Source organism: Alligator sinensis, unplaced genomic scaffold, assembly GCF_000455745.1.
Source record: "Alligator sinensis unplaced genomic scaffold, ASM45574v1 scaffold422_1, whole genome shotgun sequence".
In the NCBI taxonomy this organism is placed as follows: domain Eukaryota; kingdom Metazoa; phylum Chordata; order Crocodylia; family Alligatoridae; genus Alligator; species Alligator sinensis.
The window spans coordinates 714,957-727,901 of NW_005842323.1; the positions used below are offsets into that span (position 1 = coordinate 714,957).

At 46.0% G+C, this 12,945-nt stretch overlaps 1 protein-coding gene across 5 annotated transcripts in view; it reads left to right on the forward strand.

Annotated features, from left to right (window-relative positions):
• The first annotated feature begins 319 nt into the window (after positions 1-319).
• Positions 320-12,945, forward strand: part of WARS2 (tryptophanyl tRNA synthetase 2, mitochondrial) — a 90,172-nt gene continuing 77,546 nt past the window's right edge. Inside the window, exons 1-3 of one of the 5 annotated variants that reach the window (XM_025209996.1) lie at positions 343-439; positions 7,053-7,209; positions 7,325-7,362. In XM_025209996.1, coding sequence (XP_025065781.1) covers positions 7,327-7,362 — 36 coding nt within the window. In that variant the 5' untranslated portion in view covers positions 343-439; positions 7,053-7,209; positions 7,325-7,326. Of the gene's footprint in view, positions 440-7,052; positions 7,363-12,945 lie in introns of all 5 variants that reach the window. The other 4 variants (XM_025209993.1, XM_025209995.1, XM_025209997.1 and 1 more) reach the window with 4 other exon arrangements.

Genomic DNA, 12,945 nt, shown 5'->3' on the forward strand with positions numbered 1-12,945 from the left:
TAATATTTTTGGTATTACTATGCTGAGGGAAAAATAGGCATTATCTTTGGACTGATCTTTTTGTATTTAAAAATCAATTTATTCTAGAACATAGACTTTTTTGTTTTTTGGAGGATTTCAAAGGTATGATACCATTGTCAAAACCAGTAAGATAGACTTTGCTGAGCAATTTAAAAATGTTACTCTTCTCTTTTATACAGAGCAAGATATAGTGTCTCAGGCAAAACACAAAGTTATTTGTATGCCATTTCATGCTTAAGTTTCCGTTGAAACTCTCGATTGCCCTTTAGGATTTGGTCATTGTCCTTTCATGCTTCCAGGTCCCCCATGGAAAACTTGCCAATAAAACATGCCTCTGGACTGGCCTGCTCTGGGGAGATCTGGTTTTGTAACTTCAGTCTCCTCCTGGTCAACTTCAAACTTCATTTATCTGACCAAGGTAACTCAATGGTTAGTCTCTCCCTTAATGACCAATTACCTGGAGGCCAGATTTAAAAATCTGGTTTATTTTGCTTTTATTCCACCAGAAGCTTGATACAAGTCTACAGTAAGAGAGTCTAAGCCTAGGATAGGCAACCCCTGGCATGCATGCCAATTAGTGGCACATGGAGACATTTTCCTCAGCACGCCAGCAGGTATGCGAAGAAATTATTAAAATATATATATTTTTTTTAAAGTTGCTGCTTCAGGCTCTCCCAAGCAGCTACAGGTCCTAGCACTGCAGCAGGCACCTGGGGTGGAGTCAGGAGAACACAGGCAGGTACACAGTCTGTATTTGGCTGACTGTGCCCCCTGTCCCTGGGCTGCACCCCTCAGCCTAGCCGAGCCCAGCCCCTGGAGGAGGCTTCACGGGGGCAGAGCTGCTGTGCTGGAGGCTCCCAGTGGGTGAGTGAGCCCTGGGCCTGGCCAGGACATTGGGCAGGCAGATGTCCCGTCCCACTCGAGTGGGGGTAGCGGGGTGCCAAGCCCTAGGGCTGGATGCTTGGGGCAGGATCTGGGCAGCGCAGAGAGAAGTAGGTGTAGGGGAAGGTGCTGTGGGCAGGCCAGCCCAGCTGCGCCGTTGGGAAGGCAGGGGCTGGGCGGGAAGTGGGGCTGCCCGAGGGCTCTGTGGGCTCAGGCTGTGGCTGGTGGCCAGGCAGGCAGATCAAGGTGCTGGGCTCGAGGTGCTCCCAGCTTGGGGTTTGGCCTCCATGCACGCTGGGCACAGCTCAAACAGGGCAGAGCCACCCCTGATGCAAGGGTGTGGATTTGGGCCTTGAGAACAGCTGCCATAGCTGCCCCAGCCTTGCCCACCTGCAGTTGCCCTCCAGGGGCCAGGGCAGGTACTGTGGAGGGCCTCTGTGCTGCAGGCTCCCAGCTGACTCAGTCCTAAGTGTTATTTGTGGCGGCTGTTCCCAGGGCCCAGAGGGCTCCGGAGGCCAGGCCCTTGCACCGGGGGTGGATCCACGCTGCTTGCACTGCGCCTAGCGCACAGGGAGGTGAAGCTCGGAGCTGGGAGCCACCCGAGCCCAACATCCTGCCCCAGCCAGGTGGCATCACCTTGTGGGCAGGGCAGCTATGGCCCATCTCCATGGAGCTATACAGGCTGGGCCAGGCCACATCTCAGGTGCCACTGGGCATCCCCACATGTTCACCCAGCCTGCCTGCAGTGCCTCCCCCTGCATCTGCTTCTTTCTGCACTGCCTGGACCCAGCGCTCAGTGCCCTGGTACTGCACTGCACCCGCGTGCCCCCCCCCCACCCCGGATGGGGCCTGTACCTGCCCAAGCCTTGGCTAGGCCCTCCCTCCCAGCCCTGGGCCCAGGCTTACCCTACTCCAGGACTATCAATGAGACCTGAGCACCCCGGCCGTGGCAGCTGCTGCTGGTGTGTCACTGCCTCCCTCTGATGGACACTGCCCTGGACCAGTGGGTCCAAGCCATAGCCAGTAGTGGTGAGACACGTTGGTGGCAAGGGACACTCCCTCTTTCTCTTTTTCCTTTTTTTCTCTCTCCTTTTTCTTTCTCTCCTCTCTTTCTCTCTTTCTCTTTTCCTTCTTTTTCTTCTCTTCTCTTTTTTGTCCCTTTTTCTTTCTCTCTCTCCTGTCCTCTCTTTTTTTCTCTCTTCTCTCTTTTTCTGTCTCCTCTTTTTTGTCTCCTTTTCTCTTCTCTTTTTTTCCTCTTCTTTTCCCCCCTTTTTTCTCTTTCTCTCTTCTCTCCTCTCTTTTCTCCTATCTTCCCTTTTTTTCCTCTCTTTTTTCTATTTCTTCTTTTTCTCTCCTTTCTCTCTTCTTTTTCTCTCCCCTTTTACCTGTTTTCTTTCTCTTCTCTTTCTTTTTTCTTTCTTTACCTTTTCTTTTCTCTCTCTCTCTCCTCTCTCTTCTCCTTTCTCTTTTTTTCTCTCATCACAACTTGCTTAACAGAAAAGAATACACAAGGACAAAGGTAGTATATTAAGTTTTATTTATTGTCACCAGGTTTAGAATTTTTAGAAAATCTGATATTTACCATAAAAATGACTTTTATGATTATTAACTATATTAATATGCAGTGCATCCTCCCATGTACCCCTTGCCTCCGGTTTTGTTTTTCTGTCATGCTGGCCCTCCGGCTCCTTACAAGGTAGACGTTGCATTTTTTTTCTGTGCTCTGGCCAAAAATGTTGCCTGCCCCTGGCCTAAGCCATAAAGTTCATGAAGTCAAACTGGAATTTAGAAGTGATGTGTGGACAGGTCCCCTAAATATATTCTTAACCCTGACAGCTTTTCCACATATCTCATTTATTTTCATACCACATGCTTCCAAATAGGACAGCTACTTTACCAGCTACGGAATTATCTCTCTCAGCTAGAGTCTAGTTGCATGCAGAGCACTGTAAGAGCCTTGATTCAGCTGCAGCTGTGAGAGAGTTAAACCTGTAGCTGTTGCCATAATATCCTCTGCTGGGCAGCAGCAAGGAAGGGAAGAGAAAGGCTAAGGAGGGGAATCCTGCCCTAGCTCCATGCACCTAGATCTTTCAGCCCCTGTGAAAATCAGTCTCCTCAAGACATGCACTCCAGTTTTTCATCTCCAATTTTTGGATAAGGGCACACGCGAATAAATGGTATGTGAATAAATATGGTATTTTTGTTAGGCAACTTCATTATTCTCCTTACTTGGAAAATGTCATGCAGGATCATGGACCAGGGGCCTGAAAGAGAATGCTGCTATGCAATTTCAAATTATTTGAAGATGCATAGTCTTAGTGTTAAACTATTATTCTAATTTAAAAGTCTAAAATATTTTATTTGGCGAACACTTCTCTGCAAGTCTGACATGATCTGTTGTCACCTCATTGTTCTTGGATTTTGTACTTGAAGCTTGAAATGCATACTTCCAATTTTTCATCTTGAAATAATGGCACTGTGTATTCTAAAAACAGCTTTCATTCTGGATTGCTTTTCCTTTTTGCCATCTTGCACTTCCATGTGTTTCAACAAGAGCAGCAGATAGCTTTGAAGAGATCACATCTTTTTATGATATAACTAGGGAACATTCTGCCTCTGCCTGGAATCATTTTGTTTCCAAATTTGCTTGTGTGCTCTGTGCTCAGTGATGACATCAAAAGGAAACAAGCAGAACTATTTGACATCATGCTCATCAGCTTGAATATAACAAACTATTTATTTTTATTAAAAGATGCTGTATTTACAATGTCAGCTGATGTTTATAGGCATGGGGCACAATTCATATTAATGTATGCTTGATGTATGATGCTGCAAAGAGGTTTGTTCCTCTTTATTTTTGTATCATGCATTTCTAATATGTACCTAACTAAAATATCTAGGTGCCATATACATGGGTAAGGAAAAGTAGCGTTTTGTTTGAAGGATCCATTCATCTTCTATTGATTTTTTTTTTTTTTTTTTTTTTTGGTAACTATTGTCTCAAGTTCTGATCTAAAACCTAAAGATTCCTATTCACTTCAGTAATCCTTAGATAAAGGGTTTTTTCCCCCTACAGTTTTTTTTGATAAAGCATAGCTAATTTGAATGTAAATACTGCCATAGCAGAGCAGATATCTGCTATTTTGTGTAATTTTGTGTCTCTGAAATGGCCACTTCCAGATGTTTTAGAGTAGTGGTGGCCTTCCTTATTGGCAGGCAGACCACAAATCAAGCCCTGTCCCCTCAGTGCTACTTCTGATCCCTGCCCCTCCAGTGGTTTTCCTGATAGTTTGCACTTTGAAGTGCTGGAGTGGAAGTCGGGGTGTGGGGTGTAACAGGGAGTCAGGGGCTCCTTTACTCCCTCCTTTAAGGAACTTTTGCAGCAGGTAGCTGAGCATGAGCCAGCTGCACCACAGCAAGCAGGCCAACCATCAAGCCCAAAGAGAAACTCGTGCTTAATTAGGGTCACTGGACTGAAAGGGGCAGTGCTCTAGGGCACATAAACACAATACTAGGAGAAAAGACAGTCGCTGTAGGTGAAGTGGAAGCGCCTCTACCCAGGAAGGCTTCAGAGGAGTGCATGGCCCACAGCTAAAACTGTCCTGGGATTATAAGTAAGGTGCTGAGCAGTGACGGGAATATAACCCAGGGAAGTTTGTGGTACGACCAGTGAACTGGGGTTTATGTTTGGACCCAGTGCGGGGTTAGTTTTCATTGCAACCAGCGAGTTTACTTTTTTTTTGTTGCTAATTACACCAGTGGACTGGGTATGTGGCTGTAAGGGAATGTGAGGAAGCCGCAGTGGGGCACCCAAGGGGTACATTGTGCCAGAGACACCCGGGTGTTTTGAGCTGTGTTAGGGCTGGGGGCTCGAGATATGGAGTAGGCTTATACAAAGTAGCCCCTAGAGAGGGGCTGAAGCCAGGGACACAGCACCTGACAAATGTGGAGATGGACTGGAGCCTAGGAGTCAGGTCCAACACAGTGGGCCTAGACAAAAGGGCACAGCTAGAGAAAAGGGGTGGAAGCTGAAGAGGCTGAGGCCCCAACAAGGGTGTGAAGTCTTGATGCTGTACTGGTGCAAAGTACCCACTGAATAATTAACTGTTAACATCTGCAGGAGGTGTGGGTATTGCTGTAGGGAGGGTTGGAGGCAGTGAAATGAACCCTTAAGGCAGTTAGTGCACTTGAGCACAGACAGACTGGAAGGTCCCCACTCAGCACCTGAAGGGCAGGCTGGGGGGTTGGGGTGTAGACTGGGTTAGAGAGGCACTCACTGACTGATACTAGGCAAGAGCTCGCTCTGGGGCAGCCTCCCTTTTCAGAAACCAGTAACTACATCAAGGTATGGAAGGAAGGAGAAGGGGGAGGATACCTAAGGAGCTGGGGCAGGGTAGGAGTTGTATGGCTACCAGGGAGTATCACAGCCACCCCAGGGCCTGGCACCTGTTACAGGGGGACTCAAGCCTCTGGTTGCATGGAGCAGAACAGAGGCAAGATGTTGCTGTGAAGAAGTGTGCATAATTGCCAGGAGCCAGATTAACTTTTTCTTGTCCTTGTAACTGCTGCACCTTTTATTATGGCAAGCAAGGCTTCAAAGCCCTAAATTTGTCAGTGGCTGCCAAGCCAAGAAAGGGTTAACCTGGCTTTTGGCAGTGATACCTGACATCTCTTCTTGCAGCAGTGTCCTGTCCCTATTCTACTCCAGGAGGGCAGAAGCTTCAGCTCCCTACCTCCATTCTGCAACACCCAAGGTTCATGTGCCTACTATGTCACGTCTAGAACAGATTGACTACCCCTGCTTTAGAGGAACATGTAAAAAATCTGAAGATTCCAATCATGGAAAATTTGCCGATAGGACAGTTTCTCTGATGCCAGTCAACTAGTTCATACCTTAAAAAGGATAAAGTTCATTTCTTTAAAAAAAATTGTTTTTGAAATCTTTGTTAAAATACCTGTAAGATCTGATTATCTAGAGAAACATCAGCCATGGTTAGTAAAATTCAAAGTATGATTTTTAGGTAGACCTTAGTCTATGGAGCATTGTATAAAATGATTTTCTTTGTCAGTTTTAAGCTGGATTTCTTTCAGCTGTCCCCTTGCTCCTATATCAAAAGAAAATAAATAGGACAGTGTACCTTCTGTACACCATTTATTATTTTATATATTGTATTTCTGCTACACTGTTGTTTGACTTTCCTCTAAACTATGCTGAGGCTCAGATCCTCAAAGGTAGTTAGAGTTGTCTAACTCCTCCTGACATCAGTGTTAAGCTTTTGAAAATTTAGACCTTTGTCCTTTCTCCTTTTGTTCTAATGTAATTTATTATTAAGTCATTAAGGACTGAACATACCTTTCCCACAAAAGTTAGGAATGTTCTTTGGGCCAGAAGCAAGCATCTGCTCTTTCTCACTATCAGGGGTTAGCATAAGTCAGTATGCAGTGGTACAACATATATTTTAGGGCTACATTGGTTGCAGCTACATTTAAACTTCCTTGTTAAAAAGTTACTAGAATTTCTGGGTGGAGAAAAAAGTTTCTTAACTTGCCTGCCTGATGCTTTGTCTATGCCAGTGTTGTTCAAACTCTCTGGCCCTGCAAGCCAGATGATTGGTGCAAGACAGGATCCAGTGCAGGGTCAGCATACAGGATTAGTCTGTGGGTACAGTCTGGTGTGCCACTGCGGGCCATGGCCTGACCCCACACGCTGGCTCTGGATCGGGCTGTGGAGTTACCACATGCTGGTGTGATCCAGCATGTGGGACCATGCCATCTGGGCTGTGGGGCTCCCTACAGGTCCAGAAATTTGGCAATGAGGGAGCAGTGGCAGCATTAATTGCCACAGCTCTGGGAACAATTATCACTGCTCCTGTTCCTCCATTGGACCCATGGGGAGACCCACAAGCTGGATGACATGGGCTCTGCTGACCAGATCCAGCCCTGAGGGCAGAGGTTGAACACCATTGCTTTTAAGGACACCACTGCTTTAAAATTGCCCTGCTTTTAAGGGCCACATCTAGGGGTATATGTTGACTGGAGTTTGTAGTCCTGGTTTAACTGGTAAATAACATTTCTAGTTAACTTGCACAGAAAACGGTACTTTAGATATTCCAGAATTGTTTCATGATACAAGCTTCTGTTTTTCCCAGGACTTCAGCTTTTTCAGAAGTAAACTTGAATTGCAATAGGACCACGCACTCAAGGTGTGACAGTCCCTGAGAATGGAGTCATGGATACCACCTTGGACTATTCAGATGTAGATCTCTCTGCTAAGGCTGCTAATAAGGGAGACAGTTACTTTTTGTGGTAACTTTTGTTATTTGAGCTAGAGGTGCACCGATAAAGATTTTCTTGGCTGATACCATTAGCCAATTATTAACCACCTATATCAACTGATACTGATCCACTAACTGATTTACAGGAATGCAGCTGGGCAGCATGGAGAGCAGCTCTCTTCAGGTAAGTCTGTGGAGGGGAAGGGACGTGGGGGGAGGGGGGCAGATTGAGGCCCACACAGTGAGGGAGGGAGAGGGGCAGGAGCTGGGGGTGCTGCCCAGTCAGAGCAGTGAATGGGACCCTGGGGCCAGGCCAGGGAGCAGGACAGAGCCACGGGTGGCTTGTTCATAGGATCAAAGTCCCAGTACTTAAAAATGACGGTGGGGGCACTTGAACTAAAGCTCATTGAATGAGCTTTAGTTCAAGTGTTGCTACCACCATTTTTAACCATGGGAATGCTTTGAGCTGGAGCCGAGCTGAGCTGAGCAGGGTGAGAGCAGATGTGGGCTGTGGGCTCTTTACTCTGCTGCTTTTGCCCTGGGGGCTCCACACCAACCACATGCCCCCTGCCCACCCGACACTACTGTCAGGCAGACAGGGGGTGCACAGCTGGTGTGGGGCTCCCGAGGGAAAGACAGTGGGGCAGAGAGCCCTAAGTCCACAGTGAGCAGCTCGCATTGTCCCTGTGCACAAATCTGGGGTGGGGCACAAGCCCTCCCCATGCCTCTCCTGCGGGGTGCATGCAGCGGCAGGGAGCCTCTTCTCCTCTCCCCACACCCCCTGGACAAGCTGTCTGCAACTCCATCTCGTTCCCTGGCCCAGGTCCCATTCACTGCCGTGGCTGGGCAGAGCCCTCAGCCCCTCCCTCTGTCTCATCCCTCCATCAACATGGGGGCCTCGATCTGCCCCCTCCCCCGTGCACTTCCCTTCCCCTATGCCCCTTGCCCTCCAAAGACTTACCTGTAGGGCGCTGCTCTTCACATTGCCTGGTTGTATTCCTGCCCATGTGCATGCATGCTGCTGTGTACATGCATGCTGCTGTGTGCGTGCATGCAGCGTCCAAGGGCCTGGGGCCAGAAGGCATATTGCATTTATGGGTGATCGATATCGGCTACACTGGCCAAAAAAGCCGATAGCTGATAATGTTTATTTTCCTTTTATCAGTGCCAATTCGATATCCGACTAATATATTGGTGCACCTCTAATTTCAACATGTGTTTATAAGGAATCAGACTGACTCCATTCCTCATCAGTGCACACTGGCCAGTAAACAGTTTTAAGGATGGCTTCTTAGTTTGTTGAGTTTAAATGCTTTATCTGATATCTGTTAATCTGATATCTGCTGGAAGGAAAAACACCCTGGCTGCTTCTACACGTATGCAGCTTGCAAGTGCTCCTCAGTTCCTTTATCCAAAGGGGGGAGTATTTTGCGTTTTGTTCATTTTGGGCTAGAAATTAATGGCTAGTACAAGGATGGACAATTTCTATTAGTTTACATTTCTTTGATGCTGTCTAGAATTTTCCTCTACTGCTAGAAGGAGAACTCCAAGAACCAGAGTGAAATTAAGTTGATTTTTATTTTTGTTCAGTTATGCCTATAGAAGTTGGAATAGCTGCAGGGATAACTGGTGATACTGCTCAGTTTTTATGCTGCTATAGCTTGGTGAAGTGGTAAGGAGCAGCAGAGATGCCAAAACTGTCTTCAGGCACAGTTACATAACACTGCATCAGTTTTTTGGATCATATTTAGGTGGCTTATTCACATGCCCAATTAAAGCTTATAGTTCTCAGGAATGGAGTTTTAAAGTCTTGATGGTAATTATTTGCTCTCAGTGCAATCTTCATATGGGGTATGCCTCTTCTTAGATACAGTGGTATCACTGTGTGTTCTGATACAAACCTTTATTTTCATTTTCATTTTTCCCACTAAGACCTATAGTCTTCATGCTCAACTCCATGCCAGGTACACATTACTTCCTCTGTCACAGTGGGGGCCAACTTTTTTGGCAGGTGTGCCTCAAATTAGCCCTGAACCCTTTCTAAGTGCCACCCTACTTCCCCTGCTTGATCTGCTGCCTGCTCCCTACCCTGTATTCCCTGCCCAGTCTTCTGCTGTTTTCTAGTCTCTGATCTGCCACTATGCTGCTTGTCCCCTTCGTCACCTGTAGTATGCCACATGCACAGCCTGCCTGCATCGTGTATGGCACATGTGCCATAGGTTGGCCACCCCTGCTCTAGTGAATATATGTTTGTTTTCATATGGAACTGAACATTTGAAGTGGAGTTCCTAGAGAGTGTAGTGTTTATATTGTCAACCATTTTCTGATAAGATCCGAGCTAAGATCTCCAGGTCTAAAGCAGCATATAAAAGGTTGGTATAATGGAAAGTAAGTTTTCAGGTTTGAATGGCCTGAGTTGTCTCTTCCTCACAATGTCTGAACTGTGATTATCACTGAATTAATGTACTTCAGGGGTGCTCAACCCACAGCCTGCAGGTCAAATCTGGGTTGTAGAGTCATAGCATCTGGCTTGCAGGGATCCCCATGGGTTGACAAATTTGGTGTCAGGGGTGTGGTAGAAGCTCCATGTGGCTTGATCCAGCCCCACCTGGGCCATTGCTATGAGGCCACATCAGGCCCCAGGCTTGCCCCTCCGTGGGGCTGGATCAAGCCACTCTGCCCCTGCACATCAGGATTGGCGCTGCTCTGCTCTCACCCCCTCTCCATACATCCAGATTGGGACTAGGTCATTCTCACCCCCTGCATGTCCAGCTCAGGGCTGAACTGTTCTCTGCCCCCTCATCTGGCTGGATCAGGGCTGGTCTGTGTAGATCAGACCCCTGCTGTGCCCATCCCATGTGCCAAATCGAGCCGAGTGGCTGGATCCTGCCTGCCAATGAACCTGACACTGTCCATCCAGCCAGCTGAGTGAAGAGGTTGGGTACCAGTTGTCCATGAGTGGTAGCATTACTTCTGGTTGTGATCCAGACACAGATGAAAGATTGGGTGGGATGAATCAACTATTAGATGGAAGGACCTCCAAAAATATGCTTCTCTTGCTTGAAGTATTATTTCTGATGCTTGTAAGTGGCCTTCCCTCTGAATATTGTGCAAGTTTCCTGGAGTGGTGTTGTGAGGGGATGTTGTACTGCTGAAGGAGCTGTCTATGGAGTGAGACAGGTCTTAGGTTATTCTATGGATCTAGCAGTCACTTACTGTCCTGAATTGTTAAATAACTGCTGTGTTTCACACCCAGAAGTTGGTGGAATCTCTGTGGTGGGTCACGTGGTGCTTCCTTTGTTTGTACAGTTTAACATATTAAGACTTAGGAGATTCTGGAGGTTAGAAGTTTGCCTGTACAATAGTTAATAGAAAGTAAATATTTTGAAATGGACTTATTTGTGTTTTTATTTCTTCTTTATTTTCTAAGTTGGTTTTCTTATATCTAGTTTAATTCACTATCCCACCACTTTTGCTTTATTTCACTGTCTTCTGTCAGGGAATAGAGAGAATTGTATCCCATGCCAGCTATTCCTATCTGCTATCTGAAATGTTATTTTGGCAAATCAGAATCTTGGGGCGTATGTGTTTTAATGTAGAGTTAATATGGGCATACAGCATTTCTAGTCAGGCAGTGCTGAGGGAGTCAATTGACTTCATAGCTCTTTAAAATCTACCTTAGCCCTTCTAAACTCTTCATTCAGTGGTTGATTACAGCCCTCGCTTCTTGTAATGGTCTTGATGTTCTGCCAATCAGGCTATCCTTTGTTCTGCAATTCTGCTGTCTGTTAGCTACTCCTGGTAATGAATCTCCTATTTCACAGGCTTGAAGATTGCTTTTAACTCATTCCATATTTGTTTTTGCTTGGATCTGAATAATACAGCCCTAGGCTGCTAGCATATTAATAAACCTTCCAGTTTATTTTTAACTGCAGAAAAATGTGTGTTTTTATATGTGATAATATACTTCAACATCTACACCCCCCTTTTCAAAATTCTAGATCTGCCCATGCCCCTGGCCTAAAGGATACCAGCATACTTTACAAACTTAAACTGTAATTATTGCTGAGGTGCTTGGACTGTGTAAAATTAACAAAAGTATCCACATCCCACTAGGCTCCAAATAACTTATTCAGAGAATCATACTTGTTGTCTAGCTCAGAGTTGGTTAAGAAACCAGCATTTCACTTCATTCAGCTATAGTCATGAAACTGACTAGTTTGATCCTTTACCATCTGGATACAGTAGAGGATGATACTTTTTCATAAGCTCACTGGATAGTGTCCAGAAAATAATATATTTTGTCCATCAAAAGAGCCAAATTGTTTGTTGTTTTTTGGATCATGAGACTTACTGGAAGGAGATCAGAATTCCCAGAATCTCTGTGTTTTCTGTCATTTCCCTTTCCACATTCATTCATAGTCCAAAATGCACTTGTGACTAAAATCCTAGAATCTCAGTAAATGAGGTTCCTATCCAGGCATATTACCTGAAGCGATCTTGGTGGTTAGTGTTTGTGCAACTTCCTATAATTTTCCTTTTACTTCCATTCATAATCTCTTTGAGTCGCAGTCAAGTTTCATACTGTGATCATTTCAGTCTCCACCTCATAGTGTCACTTTAGCCATTCAACTTAAACAGAAAGAATCCAGCTAATGTGCAGAATGTTCTTATTAGCAGAACCTTTACTACTATTAGAAATGCTTACCTGGTTAAGTAGAAGTTGTTTCCAAGACAGGCCAGCCATCATTAACTATCTCCTTCCAAGGCGCAGATCTGAGAGTACCTACTAAAATAAAATAATTTTGGACTTTGTAAGGTTACTGAACGTTACTAATGACCATTTCTATCATTTACCCTCCCATTCATGTAACATCCTGTATTTTGTTCAGTGTTCGGGCAGGAAGATTTTACTCCTTCTCAGCACGCTTGTAACAGTTACAAAATTATCCTCTTAATCTGGGACAGCACTGGCCCAATACAGCACAACATTACATCTTGGGGAACCAAGGATCACACCTAAACTAGGATCTGCCCTTGGGGTGAAAAGGGCACATAGAAGTCCTACTTAAAGAACTACAGGTCAGTCGCATCTTACGTGGGGGTTGGGTGCTAAAGTCAGTGCGTAAGGTGAAAATCGTATAAGGCGAAAATTGGTGACTGTACGCGGGGTGGGAGGGGGGGCGGGCTTGAGTTTGCACACGGCTCTGTGCTTAGAGCTGTGCGGCCGGCGGCAGCAGCACAGCACGGGGTGATGGTGGGGATGGCTGCGTGCTGCCCGGCCACCACCATGCTGCAGCTGCCGCCTGGTGGCCAGCCACACAGCTCCGGGCATGCGTGCAAACTCAAGCCCCACCCCACCTCTCACCCCACGTATAGTTGAATTCGCCCAAGTTAAATGCGCGTATGATGCGACTGACCTGTACTGCTTATTAGTCAACCAGGCACTTAATTCAGGTTGACACTAGTTAAACCACTTGATTTGCAAGTACTTGGCAAACACACATAAGCAGGCCCATGGACCTGTATTTATAAGCATTATTTACAATAGACACTGAGTCTCCCAAAGTGCTTTCAACAGATCAAAAGACCCTATTCTTAAAAAGATCTTCCCAGAGCCACCCATCCTAGCCTTCAGACAAGCACCGAACCTTGCCAACCTCATCACCACAAGCAAACTTCCTCAAGCCCAGAGCACACCAAAAGGATCCAGACTGTGCCATGACAAGAAATGCAAAACCTGCCCCCACATCTCCACCACCTCCAC